General features: G+C 35.3%; 3 protein-coding genes across 3 annotated transcripts in view; 1 reads left to right on the forward strand and 2 right to left on the reverse strand.

The window, feature by feature from the left end:
• Positions 1–12,019, reverse strand: part of LOC117987498 (uncharacterized) — a 37,568-nt gene extending 25,549 nt beyond the window's left edge. The window contains exon 1 of the mRNA XM_034974524.2: positions 11,754–12,019. Within this exon, the coding sequence (XP_034830415.1) occupies positions 11,754–11,811 (58 nt within the window). The 5' untranslated portion in view covers positions 11,812–12,019. The remainder of the gene's footprint in view (positions 1–11,753) is intronic.
• A 262-nt stretch (positions 12,020–12,281) lies between these two features.
• Positions 12,282–17,312, forward strand: ECSIT (evolutionarily conserved signaling intermediate in Toll pathway, mitochondrial). The gene is made up of 5 exons (XM_034974750.2): positions 12,282–12,837; positions 13,841–14,067; positions 14,387–14,594; positions 14,681–14,803; positions 15,769–17,312. The coding sequence occupies exons 1-5, from the start codon at positions 12,453–12,455 to the stop codon at positions 15,939–15,941; spliced, it is 1,116 nt and encodes a 371-aa protein (XP_034830641.1). The 5' UTR covers positions 12,282–12,452; the 3' UTR covers positions 15,942–17,312.
• On the reverse strand, positions 17,293–22,453 carry bisc (TM2 domain-containing protein 1 biscotti). The gene is made up of 4 exons (XM_034974436.2): positions 22,042–22,453; positions 21,459–21,540; positions 20,519–20,684; positions 17,293–20,022 (listed from the first exon to the last, which is right to left on the reverse strand). Exons 1-4 carry the CDS (start codon positions 22,265–22,267, stop codon positions 19,900–19,902), a joined length of 597 nt encoding a protein of 198 aa, XP_034830327.1. The 5' UTR covers positions 22,268–22,453; the 3' UTR covers positions 17,293–19,899.
• Between the last annotated feature and the right edge of the window lie 894 nt (positions 22,454–23,347).

The following is a 23,347-nucleotide window of genomic DNA, read 5'->3' on the forward strand; positions in this document are numbered from 1 at the left end:
CCTACCTACCTAATCTATACTTATAATAAAACGGTAACTGGACAATTTCTGTACATTAAATATACCTACTTAAATATATTATTGTAAAAAAATTTATCGGGGGAAACATTATTCTCGATATAGACCCCAAAACAATTTTTTTATAGATTGTTTTCTGTTTGTCTGTCTATCTGTCTGTGTCCGCATCACACGAAAACTACTGAACGGATTTTAATGAAATTTGGCACAGTGGTAGCTGATAGTCCGGGTTAATATATTTTTCGGGATACGGGATCAAATTTTTTATCGAATTTACTCCATAACTCCGTCAAATTTGAACCGATTTTCATGTTAGTGCCATGTAAGTTTGGTGCAGATTTAACGAACAGTTTCGGAAGGAACTCCTCAACGGGTAACAGCAAATCGATCGAGATCAGTATAATAGCTTAGTAAAAAGGAGACTCTTAACCATAACAGATACATATGCATATAGCATACAATCCATTTTCATTTCTTCCCTGTTACTTAGTAACAGGTTTGCATCCGGTAAAAAAATTGGTCCACACCTAAATGTCTTAGTGCAATTCAATACGGGTTTCATTAGTATTCAGAACATTTACAGAAGAATCACTACCAGGGAGTTCCCACGGGATTTTTAAAAACCTAAATCCACGCGTACGAAGTCGCGGGCATCAGCTAGTCTTATGTAAAGTCAGTAGATGGATTAGGCGCTCCGCCCACGTCCGACAATCGGTGACCGATTTTTTGTTGGCACAAAATGAAGAATAGACATAGATTGCAATGTTGAACCGCACACGTCCTACAAAAAGTTGCTCAAAAATCTATGAAAAAATATATAATATATCGGTGAAATTATCGGCCCGAACCTGTAAAAAGTCTGACCTGGTCGGAGCGCCTTGTGGAGGCTATTCTTCCGATAACATCTAAATATATAAAAAGAAAAGATGACTGACTGACTGGCTGACTGACTGATCTATCAACGCACAGCTCAAACTACTGGACGGATCGGGCTGAAATTTGGCATGCAAGTAGCTATTATGACGTAGGCACCCGCTAAGAAAGGATTTTTAAAAATTCAACCCCTAAGGGGGTGAAATAGGGGTTTGAAATTTATGTAGTCTACGCGGACGAAGTCTCGAACATAAGCTAGTCACTCTATAAAATAAATTTATAATATAATTGACCGATTATCTACTTAAAAATATTATACTTATTTACTTATCTACTTTTAAATAAAGAAAACCGACTGACTGACTGATCTATCAACGCACAATTTAAACTAAGTACTAGATAGCTATTATGACGACGTAGACCAAAGAGGATTTTCGGAAATTCCACCCCTAGGGGGAAAATATGACCGTATATGAAATAGGGACCGTATGAAATTTCACGAAGTCGGCGAGCATAAGCTAGTATTAAAAAAAAAAAGATTGCGACGAATTGAGAACCTCCTCCTTTTTTTGAAGTCGGTTAATAAGCTAGTAACAGCAGCTGTTATAGGTACCTATGAACACTTAAATAAACAATGCTATACCTCTATACCTACCTACCTATACTGATGAGCTGCTGAAAATAGTTCATGTGATAATAGATCGTTCTTTTGTACCAAGGTAGGTACCCACACATCAGTTCAATTGCCATTGAATTAGAATTTATGTAACTGCGTATTTTTTAGGGTTCCGTACCTCAAAAGGAAAACGGAACCCTTATAGGATCACTTTGTTGTCTATCTGTCTGTCTGTCTGTCAAGAAACCTACAGGATACTTCCCGTTGACCTAGAATCATAAAATTTGGCAGGTAGGCAGATCTTATAGCTGAAATTTGGGGAAAAATCTGAAAACCGTGAATTTAGGGTAAGATCACACAAAAAAAATTAAATTGTGGTCATGTACTAACAATTAGTATTTTCAACTTTCGAAGTGAGTGACTATATCAAGTGGGGGTATCATATGAAAGGTCTTCACCTGTACATTCTAAAACAGATTTTATTTATTTTTATGCATCATAGTTTTTGAATTATCGTGCAAAATGTCGAGAAAATACGACTGTAGTACGGAACCCTCATTGCGCGAGCCTGACTCGCACTTGGCCGGTTTTTTATTTACTTAATAGGTAGGTACTTAGTAGGTATCCCAAACAACTTCTTTAGAATATCATAAACCTAGGTAGGTAGGTATAGTCCGCGACAGGTTGAGGCAATCGGGGTATGAGTATGTACTATATGTATCTACTTCTACATGAATATCAATCGAGGAGCTGTTGAATAAAATGGTGTAGGACCTAATTACACTTCTAATCAAAATACCTTTTTCTTCAATCGGACGTTTTTGACCCACTGAATACAAAATCTGAACACATTTTCAACCAAAACGGCCTAAAACTGTGCCCAAAATTGATGATTTCGATCACTGAATACAAAATAGGTAAGTAGGTACCTAGGTACTTTCGCATTTATACTTACTTAATTATTAAATAGTAACTAAGTATCTACCTAAATACTAAATACAAATTAACAATATTGTAGTGAATAAAATATGTATGTTTTATAGGTTAAAGTACCTACCTACTTAAGTGTAAATAAAATAAATATAACACGTGTTTATTACATAAATAGTAAACGTATACGTAATGATGACACATAGTTGCCTATGTCGATTTATTGGCGGTCAATAAATTAAGCCATTTCCAAAATTAATGTTTTTAGTCATCGGATTTTGCTGATTCGAACTCGCAAGTTATTTTTGAGGATACACGCATCCGCCAATTATCCAGGTCACCGCATAAAATTTGAATGAAAGTTTCATCTGTTACAAAAAACAACTTCCACTTGTGAAACGCAAAGTTCTGTGGGCACAACAAAATACTCGTAACTATTGTGGGCGTTTGGAAAAGCGCCCAAAAACATGACGTCTTCACAAACAACTAAAAACGCTCGCTGCAACTGCACTGGACAAATTTTAGGGAACTCGAATTTAAAGCCTTTAGTGATGTGGGGCAACGGTTCTAACATAAAAAGCGTGTTACTGACCCAAAAAAGTATAACTGCCACTTCGGGGCTCATTATTTCGTATATAAACGCAGTTTTTGGACACTATTCAAATGTTAGCGACATTGCTTTGCCTACAGTTGAATTTAAAAAAAGAATTACGGGGGAGATGAAAATGGCGGGCAGGAAAACCGGAGCTATTGATTTGAAGCAGGGAAAATTAGAATTTATAATTATGTCTTGAAGAAGTTAATAGTTTAAAACTAAGATTGAAGTTTATTAAGCATTGTCTAAATGGAATAAAGTCAGTTTCTATAAGTTGAGATAATTTTTATTAGTTCAGAAGTGATGATTACACAACGCCCACAATTTTGTGAGTAATAATATTCATTCATCTAAGTAGGTACTGTGAGAGTTATGAATTCAGCTTTAATTGATTTTGTCTCTATTACAAATGACTAAAATACAGTCGATATTTAATTACCTTAATATTTTTTTCAATATTTTATGAATTTATTTATAAATTTAGTAAAAAAAAAAAAAAAAAAGTTTGAATACCTTATTGGTTAGATTAAAGATTTAAATGTAATGGTACTTCTAGACGAATGCATGTAGATTGTAGATAGGCCAAGAGTTCTTAAGTGTAGATGACCCTTATTACTACACTTTTATCTATCTCTATGCACTTTTATTACTAAACATTTTACTGAACTGTATTTGAAACTGCTACTGTCCAAGTGTGGAGACACCATAACATGCACCATAGAGTTTGTACATTAAAAAAAATAAAAAAAAAATAATAATAATTAAAAAATAAATGCGCGGGAAAATGATGTGCGGGAATCGTGAAATATATTAATATTTTTACTCCCGAAAGTTAAAGTTTATAAAACGTGATAATTAGTAATAATTACATACTTTTATATTGATTCATTACTTTTATGAGAGGATTGGAATTACCTTCTATTAAAATAACTTAATATTATTGTTACGTGACCTGACTTGCAAGGTAAGCATTAATTATTATTAAGTAATAATTATTACCTATGATTTATGAGTTATTGAATGTGACTAATTAATATACTTCCTTGTGTGAATTCGCTTTACTACGAATGAATGCAGTTTGTTCGAGTTTTACATCAAATATGAAAACCATGTTTTTTCTATTCTGTAGGACCATGTCTGAAGAATCATTGACACCACCACTTGATAATGTCAAGCTTAGAAAACGACCAAAGAAACGCAAACGACTACGTTCGTTATCAAGTTCATCAAATTCGTCGACTTCTAGTGCTAAAGAAAAGACGGCATCGTCTTTGCTAAACCGATTGGTAAAAAACTTAACTCAAAGAGAACAGCAAGTTCCAATGGGACACGGGTCACAGCATATGATACCAACATTTGATCCCCAAGCTAAAACACAAACTATGAAGGATTGGTTGAAGAAGATAAATGAAACAGCGTCTGTTTATGGGTGGAATGAAAAGCAAATAACTTTTTATGCATTACCTCGTTTAGTTGGTTTGGCTAAGCGCTGGTATGACGGACTTACTACTGTTAAATATAATTGGAAACAATGGCAGGTGAAGCTTTTGAAAGCTTTTCCCTGTGAGGAAAATTATGGTGATCTTCTTACTGAGATGTTAGTTAGGAAAAGTCTACGTAACGAAACTCTAGAAGAATATTATTATGATAAAATTCGTCTCATCAATAGATGTAGCATAGTTGGATCTAAAGCAGTAGATTGTCTAACACATGGTATATATGACAATCATATAAGAATGAATGTGCAGGGGTTAAGTTTTAAAGATCCTGAAAACGTGCTTAATTATTTTCGTAAGATTTCGTCTAAGAATGGAAACGTCATGAACTTTAGAAAGCTATTGCCTTCTATTGAGCATCCATCGGCGCAAAGTAAGGATAATACTATAAAACAAAAGGGAAGTACAACTCGATGCCACAATTGCAAAGAAATAGGGCACTTTTGGACGTCATGCAAAAAAGACTTAGTAAAATGTAACATATGTAATCGTGTGGGCCACGAACATCAACAATGTTTTCGGTCGAAAGGGTTCAGAAATGATAAAGGCCAAGGTAGTTCACATATAACCAAAAATGTGATGCAAATTAAAACTAACAACTCGGGAAGTTCTAAGTACTATAAAGATGTATCTGTTAATGGAATTGCTACAAAAGCATTTATTGATTTCGGTAGTGAATGTACATTGATCAGTGATCAATTGCAGGGTATGATCTTAAATGCATTTTCTAAAATTCACACTGATGAATTGCCAGTGTTAAAAGGATTTGCAAATGGAGTTATAAGACCTACTGCTAGGATTCAAATTACTATAGAAATTGACTCTGTAAAAGAAATTATAAACGCTTATGTTATACCTCAATTACTATTACCAACGGGTGTTAATATTTTGATAGGACAAAATTTGACAGAACTCCCACAAATTAGGGTTTTCAAATCTGATACAAAACTTTGTTTGTATAATGTACCTAATCTTGAGCCACTTAAATTAAGTATTGTAGAAAATGCTGAAATTAATGGTGTAACAACAGTTAAAGCAACAACCAAATCTTTTACAGGTTACATTTATATATCAACGGTACCCTGTTTAAAACCAGGCTTAGAATACCTTATATTACCGGGGATCTATTTTTGTGACAAAGGTTGTATTAATTTATTTGTTATACCATTGACTTCGGAAAAAATAACATTATTGCGGAACCGAGTTGTTGCTAGAGGTAAAGAAATACCTAATGTTTTTATGACAGATTTTTCTGATAAAGATAAAGTTGAGCCACAAAGAAAGCTTCCTATTAATGTATATAGTATTGTTACTGAAACAATTCACGAGTCGGAAAGTATCCAATATACTGATATTAACATTGATGTTAACTTAGACCCTCAAATTAAAAAACAGTTGTATGAAATGCTAAATTCAAATAAACAATGTTTTGCCTTCTCCAATGCCGAACTTGGTGAAACAAAAGAAACGGAGATGCAGATACGATTAAAAGATGATGTGCCGGTATGTTATCGTCCATATCGTCTTTCTTATACTGAACGTCAAAAGGTTAAAGATATGATTGACGATCTTCAAAAAAATGGAATCATTCGAGAGTCAGAATCGGAGTACTCGAGTCCAATTATTGTAGTTCCTAAAAAAAACGGTGAATTACGTTTGTGCGTGGATTTCCGGGCACTGAATAAAAAGACTCATAAAGATAAATACCCAATGCCATTAATTGAGGATCAAATTAATAGTCTCAGTGGTCAAAGTTTTTACACGACATTAGATCTTGCTTCTGGGTACCATCAAATACCGATTGCGGAAAATTGTAAGCACATTACGGCATTTGTAACTCCGGATGGCCACTTTGAGTACAATCGAATGCCGTTTGGTCTTTGCAATGCCCCAGCGGTTTTTCAACGGCTAATTAACAAAGTACTGTCCCGTAAAAAGATACCTGGAGTTGTAGCTTATATGGATGACATTATTATTTCATCTAAAACTGTCAAAGAAGGCATTGATAAACTGCAACAAGTATTAGAAATGCTTAAAGAAGCTAATCTTACTCTCAATTTAGCCAAATGTCACTTCTTTAAGACTACAATAGAATATCTTGGTTACGAAATCTCATCAGAAGGCGTAAGACCTGGGTTAAAAAAAACTGAGGCTGTCGAATCATTTAAACGACCACAAAATCCGCATGAAATACGGCAATTTGTTGGTCTTGCCAGTTTTTTCCGACGCTTTGTACCAAGATTTGCAATACTAGCACAGCCGTTAACTTGTTTGACTAAAACAAATGCACAATGGATCTGGGGAGAACCACAAGAAGAAGCATTCAGTAATATTAAGAGAATCTTGGTTTCACGTCCAGTATTAGCAATATACAATCCTTCCTATTTGACGGAGTTGCATACCGACGCAAGTCAAGTAGGTATAGGCGGCATATTGTTGCAGAGGCCGAATAAAGAATTACCACTACGCGCTGTTGCATATTTCAGCCGGCAGACAACGGCTGAAGAACAACATTTTCACTCATATGAGTTGGAGACTTTGGCTGTAATTATGGCATTAAATAGATTCCGAACTTATTTGTTAGGTATAGAGTTCAAGATTATAACAGATTGTCATGCGGTTAGAATGACATGGTCGAAGCGAGACATGGTGCCAAGAATTGCAAGGTGGTGGTTACAAGCACAAGAATATAATTTTAGTATTGAATACAGACCTGGAAAACAAATGTTACATGCAGATGCACTAAGCCGAAATCCTTCTAATGCTGAGCATAATATTGACACTAAAACCAATGTGATAAATGTATTAAAGATAGGATCCCAAGATTGGTTAGAAACCATACAAACCACGGATCCAACTTTAAACTATATAAAAAGCGTACTATGCAATACTTGTCCTGAAGCAAAAGCCATCAAAAATGATTTTGTTTTAAAAGATGGTAAAGTTTACAAAAAGCTAGGCGACACGTTGAAATGGGTAGTTCCACGCGATGCTCGATGGAAAGTTTGCCATATGTCACATGACGAATGTGGCCACTTCTCGCTAGAGAAAACTTTAGATAAGATGCGTCGATTTTACTGGTTTCCTCATATGGCCAATTTTGTTAAGAAATACGTTAAAGCATGTATTCCCTGTGCTTATACTAAACAACCCGCAGGACGTAAGGAAGGCTATCTTTTCCCTATACCTAAAAGGCCAATCCCTTTCTATTCAATTCACGTGGATCATTTAGGACCATTTATTAAGAGCAAACTGGGGAACTCATATATATTAGGTATTATCGATGGTTACACTAAATTCATAATCTTAAAGCCAGTGCGTGATACAAAAAGTAAAAACACTGTTAAAGCATTAAAAGATGTGTTTGGTATTTTTGGAACACCTAGATTACTTATTTCTGATAGAGGAACCAGTTTTACGTCCGCAGAATTCGAAAGATTTGCACGAGAAGCAGAAATTAAACATATTAAAAATGCAGTGGCCATGCCTAGGGCCAACGGTCAGATCGAGAGATATAACAGATCGGTTCTGTCGGCTCTTTCTGCTTTAACAAATGGTGACGATGATAGAAACTGGGACACTCACCTAAATACAGTACAATGGAGTCTCAATAATACTTTGAACAAGGGAATCGGGAAAACACCAGCAGAAGTCATATTTCATAAGCCAACAATAAATATATCAGAATCTCACTTACATGACATGATAGAAGAAAATAGCGGAGTTGCTGATGAAGGAGTTTCTGACATTCATGCAAAAGTTATGCAAACTATTAAAAAGAATCAGGCCAATATGACTGAAAGATTTAACAAGAAAAGATGTGATCCAAAAATTTATCAAGAAGGTGACTTAGTATTAATACAAAAACAATTAAATAACCCGGGAGGTAGTAATAAACTTCTTCCTAAATATAGTGGTCCTTGTAGGGTAACAAAAGTGCTAGGACATGACCGTTATGAAGTAAGCAGTGTAGAAGGTCATAGTAAACACAAATATACAAATGTATATGCAGCTGAAAAAATGAAGCCTTGGATAACATTTTCGGTTCCAACCAGTGACAGAGTTGGTGAGGAGTCTAGTTCAAGCTCAGATTCAAACGAATAACTTATTGTGTTATTGTTTGGTTCTTGAAGTGTTCCTAAATGTAAATTCATAGGCTTCCATTTTTCTTATCTTTGACAAAAATGTAGTTTAAATTTAAATATGTATTCTTAAAGTTTTCATTAGTAGGTATTTTGGGTAGATATTAATTAATAAATAAATAAAACAAACAAAGGTTCTTTTATTTGTATTAATACATAAAGTAATTGACATTTTTAGTAGAAATAAAAGCAAAGCAAAATTAGGTAATTGACATGATTTTGTTGCTGCTTTGTTTTTTTTTTTTTTCTTTCTGTTTCAGCAAGAATCTGTAATGATGATGAAGGTGTAAATAAATACGATACAATGAAAATTATTTAAGATCATAGTTCATACAAGAACCAAATGAGTTAATGAAATGATTAGAAGATAATAATATTATAGCAAAATATGAATGTTGCCATGACGTTGTTCATATGAGATTTAAAATATAAGAGAATGAGACTATTAGTTTGCGGCCATCAGGTTGGTGGAAGGGCCACCATGGCGTAAATGATATAGTTCATTAAGATAATAAGAGAATGAGACTATTAGTTTGCGGCCATCAGGTTGGTGGAAGGGCCACCATGGCGTAAATGATATAGTTCATTAAGATAATAAGAGAATGAGACTATTAAGTTCGCGACCATAGGCTAGTGAGCGGGCTGCCATGGCGTGAATGATATAGTTAGTTAAAGATGACAAGTAATAAAAGTGAGTATATTTCTAAAGTTACACTGCAATCACACATTTAAAGAACTCAGATACTGCTTAATTGTTTTTATTTTGTTTCTTTCAGGCATCATTGACGTAATGATCATGGATATTAACTGATGTCATGACGTTGTGGATATGATGACGATCACAATAAGAGAATGAGACTATTAGTTTGCGGCCATCAGGTTGGTGGAAGGGCCACCATGGCGTAAATGATATAGTTCATTGAGATGATAAGAGAATGAGACTATTAAGTTCGCGACCATAGGCTAGTGAGCGGGCTGCCATGGCGTGAATGATATAGTTAGTTAAAGATGACAAGTAATAAAAGTGAGTATATTTCTAAAGTTACACTGCAATCACACATTTAAAGAACTCAGATACTGCTTAATTGTTTTTTATTTTGTTTCTTTCAGGCATCATTGACGTAATGATCATGGATATTAACTGATGTCATGACGTTGTGGATATGATGACGATCACAATAAGAGAATGAGACTATTAGTTTGCGGCCATCAGGTTGGTGGAAGGGCCACCATGGCGTAAATGATATAGTTCATTAAGATGATAAGAGAATGAGACTATTAAGTTCGCGACCATAGGCTAGTGAGCGGGCTGCCATGGCGTGAATGATATAGTTAGTTAAAGATGACAAGTAATAATAAGTGAGTATATTTCTAAAGTTACACTGCATTTACACATTTAAAGAACTCAGATACTGCTTAATTGTTTTTATTTTGTTCCTTACAGGCATCATTGACGTAATGATCATGGATATTAACTGATGTCATGACGTTGTGGATATGATGACGATCACAATAAGAGAATGAGACTATTAGTTTGCGGCCATCAGGTTGGTGGAAGGGCCACCATGGCGTAAATGATATAGTTCACTAAGATGATAAGAGAATGAGACTATTAGTTTGCGGCCATCAGGTTGGTGAGAGGGTCACCATGGCGTAAATGATATAGTTCATTAAGATGATAAGAGAATGAGACTATTAAGTTGCGACCATAGGCTAGTGAGCAGGCTGCCATGGCGTGAATGATATAGTTAGTTAAAGATGACAAGTAATAATAAGCATCATTGACATAATGATCATGAATATTGAACTGATGTTTGTGTCTATCTGATGTGCGAATGAGGACATTCTAAGAAAAGGATGGCCGAAACGAAATAATTGTTCAAATGCAACAATCAACCAAAGAAGTGGTTTGGTTTAAGCAAAGATGGTGATTATGAAATTAAGATAAAACTATGAGATTGATGAAATGAGAACCCCTGTCAAGAAAGACGAAATTCTTCGAATGCAACAATCAACCAAAGAAGTGGTTTGGTTTAAGCAAAGATGGTGATTATGAGATTAAAATAAAACTATGAGATTGATGAAATGAGAACCCTTGTCAAGAAAAGATGAAATTCTTCGAATGCAACAATGAACCATAGAAATAGTTTGGTTTAAGTAAAGATGGCGATTATGAAATTAATATAAAACTATGAGTTGATGAAAGAAGAACCCCTGACAAGAAAAGATGAAATTTTTCGAATTCAGCCAAAGAAGTGGTTTGATTAATGAAAAGTTAGTGATCATGAAATTAAGATAAAACTATGAGTTTGATTGAATGAGAATCTCTTTCAATTGAGCCCGAATGTCTGAGGACAGACATGAAGTCAGAATGGCCGATTGTTAGCGACATTGCTTTGCCTACAGTTGAATTTAAAAAAAGAATTACGGGGGAGATGAAAATGGCGGGCAGGAAAACCGGAGCTATTGATTTGAAGCAGGGAAAATTAGAATTTATAATTATGTCTTGAAGAAGTTAATAGTTTAAAACTAAGATTGAAGTTTATTAAGCATTGTCTAAATGGAATAAAGTCAGTTTCTATAAGTTGAGATAATTTTTATTACAAAAAACCTCAATTATTTGAAATTATAGCCTATAGGTAGGTAATCTGCCTATTCAACGAGGTCCCACTCGAGATCCCAAATAAAACCAGCCAAGTGCGAGTCAGACTCGCGCACCGAGGGTTCCGTACTACAGTCGTATTTTTTCGACATTTTGCACGATAAATCAAAAACTATTGTGCATAAAAATAAATAAAAATCTGTTTTAGAATGTAACGTATATAAGTAAAGCCCTTTCATAATAATATCCGTCCACTTCGTATCTTACTTCGTATAGTAAGTTGAAAATATCAATTTCTGCTCATGAACCAATGTCATGAACACATTTTAATTTTTTCTTGTGATGTAACCACAAATTCACGGGTTTTGTCCAGAAGAGAACTGAAAGATTTTTTGTCGATGTTATGTCTATTTAAATACAGTAATGACTATAATGACCGAAAAAAGTAATAAAATCAATGCATTATGAATAGAATACTTACCAACCGTGTTGAACAGCAAGACGACGGTAAAAGACAAAACTATTACTTCCTTAGGCATTATTACCTGCTTTTAAAGTATAAAACTAAAGAAAATACCACTCCACTCTAGAATTCACTTAATTTTTATGTTTCACTTAAAATTAATTTATATTTTTTACGTTAATATTCACAACAGCACTTAGTTATTTACGTATTTAAATACGTAACTTTGTGTAGCGCAAAGACAACCTCTCACACGTAATATAAAAGTTAAACTACTTGCGAAATTCGAAGGTTGATTATGCCGCGAAAAATAGAGAGAGAAGGTTGGATGCGTTCAGATTCAACGAAAGATTTTCAAATAATTTAATGATAATAAAAAAAACTAATTCATCACAAAATGCGTTATTAGAAAATAATCGATTTAAATGCATAACTATTTATTAGTATTATTTTGAATACCTAGGTACCGTTTTGTGAATAATAAATATGTCATGTGTCAACACTCAACAGCTGTCAAATTTTGTCAACCATAAACAACATAAATAACCATCACAGACATAACCTCAAATAAAATATCAATTCTCTTCTCATATATTATGTTTAATTATTGAAACAATATTAAATTTTAATCAAAATATGTGAAGGGAGTGTAATATTAGAACGAAAACTATTACATAAACATATAAATATACGAAAATACTTGGTACGAAACATAAAATGAACGTTAACCTATTAAGAAAAGTTATACGAACAAGACCTGCAAATATATTATTTCTAAGATGGAATAGTTCAGAAAAGAAGCTAGCCACATACGATCCCTTTCTCGCCAAACCGAAGAAGACAAAAGAAACATACTTAGAAGTTATTAAATTGTTCGAAGGCCAAGACACGAGGCGGCGGGGTCATGTCGAGTTTATATATGCCGCTTTAAGTAAAATGAAAGAATTCGGCGTTCAGAAAGACTTGGAAGTATATAAAGCTTTGGTCGAAGTTCTGCCGAAAGGGAAATTTATACCCACTAATATATTTCAGGCAGAATTTATGCATTATCCAAAACAACAACAGTGCGCTGTGGATTTGTTAGAACAAATGGAGGATAACGGTAAGTTTTCCATTGGATAATAATATAAAACATCCAATTTTGTGAATCATTTTTAAAGTTTAGATACATCATGTCTTCACCACATATTACCAACCATAATAACATAGTACCAACGCTTTGGAACAATAAATGATTTATTTATTTATTTATTTATTATATTAGTCAGCGTTCAATACCTACTCTGTATCCATTCATTTGAAAGTGCTAATTTCTCTGGAGCAGTGTGATAAGTACATCTTGTGTCATATAAATAGTACCTAGTTTGACTACTGGCAAGGGTAGTTTGTGCATTTAAAACATCTTAAAATTATAAGGTCTTAATTTTGTTTTAATTGTTATTAAAGTTGTCATACTTAGGTAGCATAATCTGATTACTGTAGAATCATCTGTATATATAATATTCAAAGTCCTGACTGACTTGTATATCAACGCCCAGCCTTAACTGCTGGTCCTAGAGACATGAAATTTGGAGAGAGGAATATATAAAGAAAGAATTTTTCGAAATTGAACCCCTAAGTGAGTTAAATAGGAGGTTGGAAGTTTATAATGAAGTCCTGTTTTTGAAGTTAAGGGTATGATAATCTGCATTTTGGTTCTTAGCTTTAAATACTTTATTTATTTATTTAAGTTATTTTGGGAAATCCCCCCTTAAGGGTTTCAAAATAGGGGGAAAGTTTGTATGGAAAAGTTTTAATTATTGTTATTCTTAACTTGAAATTTGGAATATACCCTGAACCTCACCTCCTAGAAAGAACCGTTCTAGGAAGTATGGGTCAGATAAGAAAGAATTTCAAGAAAATCCCCCCCCTAAAGGGGCAAAATGGGGGTCGAAAGGTGATATGAAAGTATACTATGTTTCTGAAGTTATAGGAATGCAAATCACATTAAGGTTACAAGATTTAAATAATAAAAATCTGTATAAGTAATTTTGAAAAGTTTGTAAGGTAACTTTAGTGTCATCACTCATCAATGACTAATTACTAAATTATTTTCTTGGTTCCAGGTGTTATACCAGATTCAGAATTGGAGCAAATGTTATTAAACATATTTGGCAGAAGAGGGATCCCTTTACGGAAGTTCTGGCGCATGATGTACTGGATGCCAAAGTTCAAGAACCTTAGTCCATGGCACTTACCTGAAGAGCTGCCTGGTGATACCTTGGAACTGGCCAGACTTGCTATACAAAGGATAACGTCAGTGGACCCAGACACAAAGATAGATACTTGGCAGGTGATGACTATGACCTCATATCATGCAATATTTTTTTAAAATAAAGCTTCTATTAAGTATTTTAACAGATGAAGACCTAAATGGCAAAAATTGGTCAAGTGTGACTTGGACTCACACATGGACGGTTCTGTAGGTACCATCGTGTAAGAAATAACACCTTTTTTTTCATGGTGGCTATTTTGAAATAATAGATTGTACAACAAGGGCATACATCAAGCCATTTTATCCGAGACGTCTGTCTACCTGAGCCAAAGGCGAGGGCAGATATTTAATTCGAGGATAAAAAAAGCATAGTTTTATAACATTTTATTTTTGTCAGACAGAAGAAATTGAAGCTTCCCTGGATAAGACATGGATTGTAAGTGCCCAGAGTAGAACACAACAGGTCCTCTTAGCTGAACAGCCACAGAATGAACCGTTGGTTATAAAAGGCCCTTTCAATGTGTATCTCCGAGACCAAGTTGTCGCCTACTTTATATTGCTTGGAAAAACTCGACCGGACTATAAAGATGAATCAGACACAGATGGTATGAATAACTACCTACTAGCCTTCCTTCTGCTGCAGGTGTGCCACGACGCTAATTTGTGTATTAATTATTGAACTTTTGTTTAGATGTTTCCAATATTCCAAGGCCACCAGGAATACCAGGTGTTATAGGAAAAGTAACACTACCCCAAGTCAAGTGCACAATACATGAGCAAGATGACGGTACAATAGTAGCCATCTGCGCTACAGGTAATCAACATAGACTCATTAGTATTGACAAATAAATAATACGTTAGTTTTAGTATAAACAAAAACCGGCCAAGTGCGAGTCAGGCTGTTCCGTAGTACAATCGTATTATTTCGTCATTTTGCACGATAAGTCAAAAACTAGTATTCATAAAAATAAATAAAAACCTGTTTTAGAATCGACAGGTGAAGCCCTTTCATATGATACCCCACTTGATATAGTTATCTTACTTTGATAAATGAAAATACTAATTATTACTTCATTCATGACCACAATTAAATTTTTTTGTGTGATGTGTGACCACAAATTCACGGTTTTCAGATTTTTCCCCTAAAGCCAGCAGCTATAACACCTACCTACCTACCAATTTTATGGATTCTAGGTCAACGGGAAGTAACCTGTAGGTTTCTTGACAGACAGACAGACAGACAACAAAGTGATCCTATAAGGGTTCCGTTTTTCCTTTCGAGGTACGGAACCCTAAAAACCGAAACACGTATCGAATATTTTTAATTTAGAATATACAAAATTTTAAAAATATTTGATGAACATTTATGAAGTAAGCTTATTGTGTTGAGCTGTTTTTTTCTTCGATTTTTGGTCAAAATATAACACAGTGAAAAAATAATTGCAATCAATTCTGTTACTGATTCCAAACAAATACTTTCAGATACGTTCAGGTTTTGCTTATACTAAAACTAACTTACCTCAGATATAGACGAGACGAGACGAGAAGACGAGCCAAACTAAAGGACGAGGCACTACGTACTTTTTGTCGAAGCGTTTCGTCGTATTTTCGAGCAGTCTTCGGTCTGGATGACGCTAGAAAGCTGAAATTTTCAGGATTTTATTTTACTGGAAAATCAATGCCCCCACAGGACTTTTGAAAAACCTAAATCCACATGAATGAAGTCTCACATATTATTTCATCTAATATCAAATAAATTATAAAATTTTATTATTTCAGGAACATCATCCAGAGATTCCCTACTATCATGGATAAGGTTACTAGAAAGAAATAATAATCCCCTATTATCAAATATACCCGTTATATTTACGCTTGTGGCGCCACCTTGTGATGTGTCGCTGTTTGAAACTCAGCCTGCAACTCAAAACGAGAAACATGAAAAGACAGGATAAAAAAGGAAGTGCTTTTGGGTGCTTCCAAGTCATCAAAAACCTTGGACTAAGGCTGATCTATAGAGCTCACTTTGACTTTGCTCAAACTTAAGATTGAGTTAAAACGAGACAGATTTATGTGAGAGGTATAGCTCTATCTCGTTTTAACTCTGTCTTAAGTCAGAGTGCGCGCTACAGATCTCTCTAAGAGCCAGCGCGTGCCAGACCTTCGTTATTTAATAAAAGCTGAAAGTTTCGTCGTGCATTGCCAGACACCCTTAAAGTTTAAGGGTGTTGGTACATGCTGGCTCTCTCTATATCAATATTCACAAAAATGTAGTTTGGACCAGTATAGTAAAACTATCAGGCCTGCCCCTACTTATTCATCATTATGTTCAATCCATCGCCGGCCCACTACTAATGATGGGTCTCCTCTCAGAATGAGAAGTGTTTAGGCCATAATCTGTCACGCTGGCTCTGTGCAGATTGGCAGCCTTCACATACCTTTGATAACATTCTGTAGAGAACTCTCAGGCGTGCAGGTTTTCTCACAATGTTTTCCTTTACACAGTTAAAGGAAATGATAAACGATAAGAATATTTATTTCAATGCCTTTTTTAGGGTTCCGTACCTCAAAAGGAAAAACGGAACCCTTATAGGATCACTTTGTTGTCTGTCTGTCCGTCTATCTGTCAAGAAACCTACAGGGTACTTCCCGTTGACCTAGAATCATGAAATTTGGCAGGTAGGTAGATCTTATAGCTGACATTTGGGGAAAAATCTGAAAACCGTGAATTTAGGGTTAGATCACACAAAAAAAAAAATTGTGGTCATGAACTAATAATTAGTATTTTCAACTTTCGAAGTGAGTGACTATATCAAGTGGGGTATCATATGAAAGGTCTTCACCTTTACATTCTAAAACAGATTTTTATTTATTTTTATGCATCATAGTTTTTGAATTATCGTGCAAAATGTCGAAAAAATACGACTGTAGTACGGAACCCTCATTGCGCGAGCCTGACTCGCACTTGGCCGGTTTTTTAATAATGCTCAACCAACACTAAGCTAACAGCCTTGAGGCACACGAGTAGATATATAGACCAGAGGGGAAGCTTCATACTAGCGGCTGGCTGTAGGTTCACTCACTCTAGCACAGCTCACTCACACCACGACGTGTCAAGGACGCTCCGTTTGCCGCCAAACTGGGCGCACGGAGCGTCCGTGGCACGTCGTGGTGTGCGTGAGCTAGTGTGAAGATTCCGCTCTGGTCTAAAATATCTACTCGTGTGCTTGAGGCCTGCAAAATAATGAATAATGGCAAATTATAGTAAAATTATTATTTATCTAGAAATAAAACAATTGGTTCTGTTCAAATATTGTTTTATTTACATTTTTACAGTTTTCCACAACTTAATATTCAGGAGATTAGATTCACCTTCTTGATTAGATTCTATTTTATTTTACTTTTTAAGTACTAGATATTAGTAACAGCCTCTTATAAAAATACAAGCAACATTTATCTGTTTATCTACTGATTAGAATTTAGACCTGGTTCTAAATCCTAATGCTTGTTGACTGCTGAGTTGACCACATTCAGTGCTACAAGTCAGCTCATTTACTTAACATGACATAATATTATGATAACTTTAACAGTTTTGTATTTTATAGCTAATAATATAATATGTTATACACTCGGCGTCAAAAAAATCGCACCTTTCAAAAAATCTACTTCAAACAATTTTAAACCTTATTTGACATCAATAATGAGGGTCATGTTGGGTATCATTTGAAAGGGGATGAAATGGAGAGCACAAAAACAATTCAATTGATTATTTTTCTTTTACTGGAAGAGCACAAAAAAAGAAGAAAACACTTACAATTTTGCTTCTTAAGACAGCCGCTAGTTGCGCTACCTTTTGTAGGTATAAAATGGTCAATACAGGTACAATCGGGGTCATTCGCTATCTAACCGTTGAAGTGGACACACGAGAAGCTCATTCCCAAGAAAAATACCTTTGAAGATGGATACCACTATTGATGAGGCCGCCCAAGTGATTGCACTACTGCAATCAGGCATGCGGCAGTGTGATGTCGCTCGGCAACTCAACTTGAGCCGTTTTTCGGTTCGAAGAGTGTAGCAGCGTTTCCTGGAGACCGGTGGCTTCGTCCGAAGACATGGGTCTGGTAGACGTCGCTGCACCTCGGAGAGAGACGACCGATTCATCGTAGTGACGTCTTTGAGAAATCGGTTCTTAAATGCTGTTGAGTTGCGACAGCAGCTCCAGACAACTAACAGAAGAACTGTGAGTGTGTCTACGGTTAGACGAAGACTGAGGGAGAAGAAAATAGCGGCGCGAAAAGCTGCTACGGGTCCCAAATTGACCGCAGAGCATCGGCGAGCCCGCTTGCAATTCGCTCGCGAACACGTCAATTGGACCCTCGAACAATGGAAAGCTGTTCTCTTCTCAGACGAGACGAGAGTGTGCCTTTTCTGCAACGACAGACGCAAAAGAGTGTACAGAAGACAGGGTGAACGATTCGCCCAAGCCTGCATCCAGGAGACGGTGGAATATGGAGGCGGTTCTTGTATGTTCTGGGGCGGCATGTCTGCCGACGGCAAAACCGACCTTGTTTGCGTCTCCCGGGCTCGAGGTGCTCGCGGGCAAGGGTCACTGACTGCTCACCGGTACATCACAGAGATCCTGGAAGAACATGTGGTCCCCTATGCCAGTTTTGTTGGCGAGGGGTTCATGTTGATGCACGACAACGCTCGCGCTCACACTGCAATTATTGTGCGCGAGTACCTTCAAGAGGTTGGGATCTCTGTCATGCACTGGCCAGCAAGAAGTCCAGACCTGAACCCGATTGAGCACCTATGGGACCATTTAAAACGCAAGGTTCGGTCTCGTGATCCCGCTCCTACGACTCTCCAGGAACTCAAAGATACTGTTATTGAGGAATGGAACACTATCCCTCAAGAAGACATTTTAAAATTGATAAGATCCATGAGGGATCGTATGGAAGCCGTCATCAGGGCAAGGGGGGGTAACACTAGATTTTAGATTATTTTTAAGATCATTTTTTGTATTCTTTTTTGTATAATTAATCTGTTTTAAATTAAGGCTTAATTAAGGATTTTTACTGTTTCATAAACTTCTTTTTTTGTGCTGTTTCAATAAAAGAAAAATAATTAATTGAATTGTTTTTGTGCTCTCCATTTCATCCCCTTTCAAATGATACCCAACATGACCCTCATTATTGATGTCAAATAAGGTTTAAAATTGTTTGAAGTAGATTTTTTGAAAGGTGCGATTTTTTTGACGCCGAGTGTATATATGTTTTGCATACTATTTAATTTAATATGAATATCATAAATGCGAAAGTGTCAGTTTGTGTTTTTTACCAGAACTAGCTAAAAGATAAAGGTAGGTACAGTACTACTACTTTTATAAGTTTTATTAATTTTCCGCGGAGCGGTAGTACTGTATCCAGATAGAGGATAACTTTTATCAGGGAAAATCAAAGTATTCCTCTAGGATTTCTAAATCATTATAGTCACAGGCACCAGCTAGTATACGTAGTATATTATAGTATACTACGTATACTAGCTTGTGTATATGCTATACTATAGTATACATCCATACTAATATAATAAATGCGAAAGTGTGTCTATCTGTCTGTCTGTCTTCTAGCCTTTTACGGCCCATCCGTTCCACCGATTTTGACGAAATTTGGTACAGGGATAGCTTGCATACTGGGTAAGGACATCTAGGACATTTATCCCGAAAAATCAAAGAGTTCCCACGGGATATCAAAAACCTAAATCCATGCAGACAAAGTTGCGGGCATCATCAAGTAGACTATATAGCCTCAAATAATATTATTGACCTGAGTATTGACTAGATCTAAACTTATAGGATAAATGTTAAGTCCATTCATAATCCTCATCAACTTCAAAGGATATGGTTCCCCACTGTCAAGTAATGTTATGCCAGTCTGCTTGAGGCAACAGGTACGTCTCGTTATCACTTCTGACAACTGTCACTCCAGCCCCATAGTAGGGTATTATGTATGCTGAACCATCAGATGGTCCAACCACCTGAAATCATCATCAATTATTGGTTTTTACATGAACAAGTACAGCAGGTCTAATCGCAGCCAAATGCTAGTCTATAAATTAAAAAAAGTATGGCTAAAATAGGTCCTGACCATACTTTGATAAGTTAGTAATTACTTAATAAACCTCCAATAATTTAAGAAAACTTTAATCATAAGTTGGTAAGAAACAAGAATAGATTTGCCAAGTAATAAGAATATGAGAAGTGATAGAGATGCAATGTGTGCCAATAAAAAGTAACAGCTTGACATAAACAAGTTGTCCTTATCATGTTCTTATTTTTTGTAATGGAGGTTTTCTTAAGATTATGTGGTTGGCTTGCAGATCCTTCTACATAGAACTAGAGTTAAATATAGGGAGTTTTACTGTAATTGTATGCAGCCTTGATCTAATCCTAACAAAGCCCCATCATACAGCAATAGGGACTTAGAAAACATAGAAGGAACAACAGGTTTGATGAAAAAGAGAATTGTCATACCTGAGCAGCAATAAGTATAATATCCAACAGTTGACCCAGGAACATGAATCCCAGTGTGCACAACTTAGCCAAGCCAATGCCAGGATATCCCAGGTAAAATCTATCTAAGCCAAACATTCCCAGGAACACTGATAGCAATAACGCTATTTCTAATGAATAACCATTCCTGAAAATACAATAAAACAATATACATATGTAAAATACTAATAAAATGTAATGTAATATACTATATGGTGATATATTTATTAAAGAAACAATCCCTAAAATCAGCCTCCTAGTCCTTAGCAAAAAAAATGATAGTCTCATTGCTACTGCAAAGTCGATAGTGACCCACAAGCTGTCCAGAGTTTAACAAGCTTTGATATGCAGATTTTGTTCGAACTTAGTGCAGTGTAATGATAATTTGGATTTACTTTCTGAAAACATACTAACTCACAATAAAGTCATAAGTGGGATATTATGAAATAAAATATGATTTCAACTGAGTGATTACGTTTAAACTATCATGAGTGATTTCCATTATAAATACTCCCCACTGTACAGTCTCATCTGAGACGTGTTTGCTAGCTGAGTCTGTGTGAGAAAGGTACCCCAGTTCAAAAATAGTTGGGCTTTTATCGACCAAATATGTGACTACCACTGGTTTGTTCTTCTATATTTATAATAAGTGATTACAGCATGTTGCATCAAAAAAGAAATATCATCATTTACTGTAATCTCCCAGCATGAATCAGTTTTTCACAATATCTCAAGTATTTTGTATGTTGGAACGGTTTTCAGAAAATACATTCAATTGTAAAAGCTCCATGTGAGTCCTGTGTGTGGCCCACTCAAACAAATGAACAAAGAAATTTATTTTAATAATAGGCCTAATAGAACAAGAATTATGCACCACTTTACTGTCATTCACAGTAGTTTAGCAGTAAAATCTAGTACTTACGTCCATTTACATGGCATCTTTCTCCAAAATGTTGAGTTATTGGTTTGATTGCATATAATTCCATCAGCAGCTAGGCATAGCACTGGTAATGGAAATTTTAATGTTATTAGAAAATGCAGGTACTTGTTACAAATACATGGAACAAACACTGAGGTGGAGATCTACAGACTACAGAGCGCACTTTGATTTTGATTTAAGTTGCAGGCTTAATGAGACATTTATGTCAATGACATAATGCTGTCTTGTTTTAACAGTGTCTTAAGTCTGAGTAAAATTAAAATGTAAACTCTAAACCTAAATTTTTTTGAGATTGTGTGATTGGGTCTCTTGACCCAGACAAGTTGCACACACAACACTATTTGCTAACATGTACGCACAGATACGCTAGGCTAGTCTTTACTATGATGAACAAATGTCCAAATTCAGGTGCAAATGCTTTTTGTGAGTCTGAGACATAGTAAGATAACCCACGTTTGCTTTTTGTGAGCTACACATAGTTCACAAGATAAGTATGACTTATTATAACATCTAATTTGTCTAGATTTAACATGTATTCTAATCAAAAGTAGGTAACTTCTTTTACCATCAGCTTCACCTTCCGACGGAGCAGATTTTCCTTTTGTACATCCTACAAACTGTTGTGTATCAGGATCTATTTGATTTTTGTTAGGATCTGGACAAATATACTGTCCCAATCTCAAAGCACTACAGTCAACAACCACGTTCTTATCACCCTTGGCTTCATCAGAAGCATACACCTCCGTATAGAAAAACAGTAAACAAACAAGGGAAAATATTAAACGTAACATGCTGAATACTTGTATAAGACACTTCTTGCTTTTCTAGAAATATCAATTATTTTACAGCATTTTTGGCATTTTTATTCTAAGAAAAACATGCTAATCTAAATCTATTTTTTTTTCGGTCCAGGTCACAGAGTACTTTGTAAATATATGAAAGTCCGTCGGATAACAGTCCTTTAAGGCCTAATCAAGTAGATAATCTATGGGCCTAATCTAAATCTAATAATATTCTTCCCACAGACTACAGTGTATAAAGGGAGATTCTTCCCAGTATATATAATGTACTCTGTGTCATTTTGGTTTTTTTTTTACTGGTTTAGCGTAGATAGAGTAATAAAGGAAGAAGGAAGGAACGTTTGCTTTCTCATTCGCAATAAAAAGAGAGCACAGATAAAGTTACTAATGTGATAAACAGAGACGCAGCTAACCAATTTTTTGTCCCTTATCGTGTAACTGTTTTTTTTCAAGAATACATACAAGGAGTTGCAAAACAAATTTTGAGAATTCGTGGCGTAATTGTATTTCTCATGAGTTATTTACTTGTTTTCACATAAAAAACGTTTAATAAAAATATTGTTGATCGGTTAATACAAATATTGACTACTAAACAAAGGTAATAATTGTCGTGTTATTCATCGTTACGTCGTGTTATCGCTATCTCATACGCGGTTACACAGTACTTACATCTACCTATTATTCTATCTACGTGGTTTAGTGGTTTTTTTTTAATTTATTTTACAGCCCTGGATATCAGTCCTTTAAGACCTGGTTTAGTGGTTTTACTGCTGGTTCAAAGAGTATGTAAGCACTCATTGATTTATTAACTACCTTAGATACAACATCACCTACAAATTCAGATGCAAAAAGCGTCCAAAGTCATCTATACAAACGCAGCTATAGATAATATACACCGAGGCTCCACCCGGATCACAAAAACCAACCATATCAACTTAGCGTTAAGATTCAATTTTGTAATGAATGTTCGACAAGTACGATGTTTTGCGAACCACACCGCAGTATTTTCTATGTTCCGAATATGGAGTCGCGTTTTTATTATTATTTTAATAAATTTTTTTTGTCCACGTA

Source organism: Maniola hyperantus, chromosome 13 (assembly GCF_902806685.2).
Source record: "Maniola hyperantus chromosome 13, iAphHyp1.2, whole genome shotgun sequence".
NCBI classification, from domain to species: domain Eukaryota; kingdom Metazoa; phylum Arthropoda; class Insecta; order Lepidoptera; family Nymphalidae; genus Maniola; species Maniola hyperantus.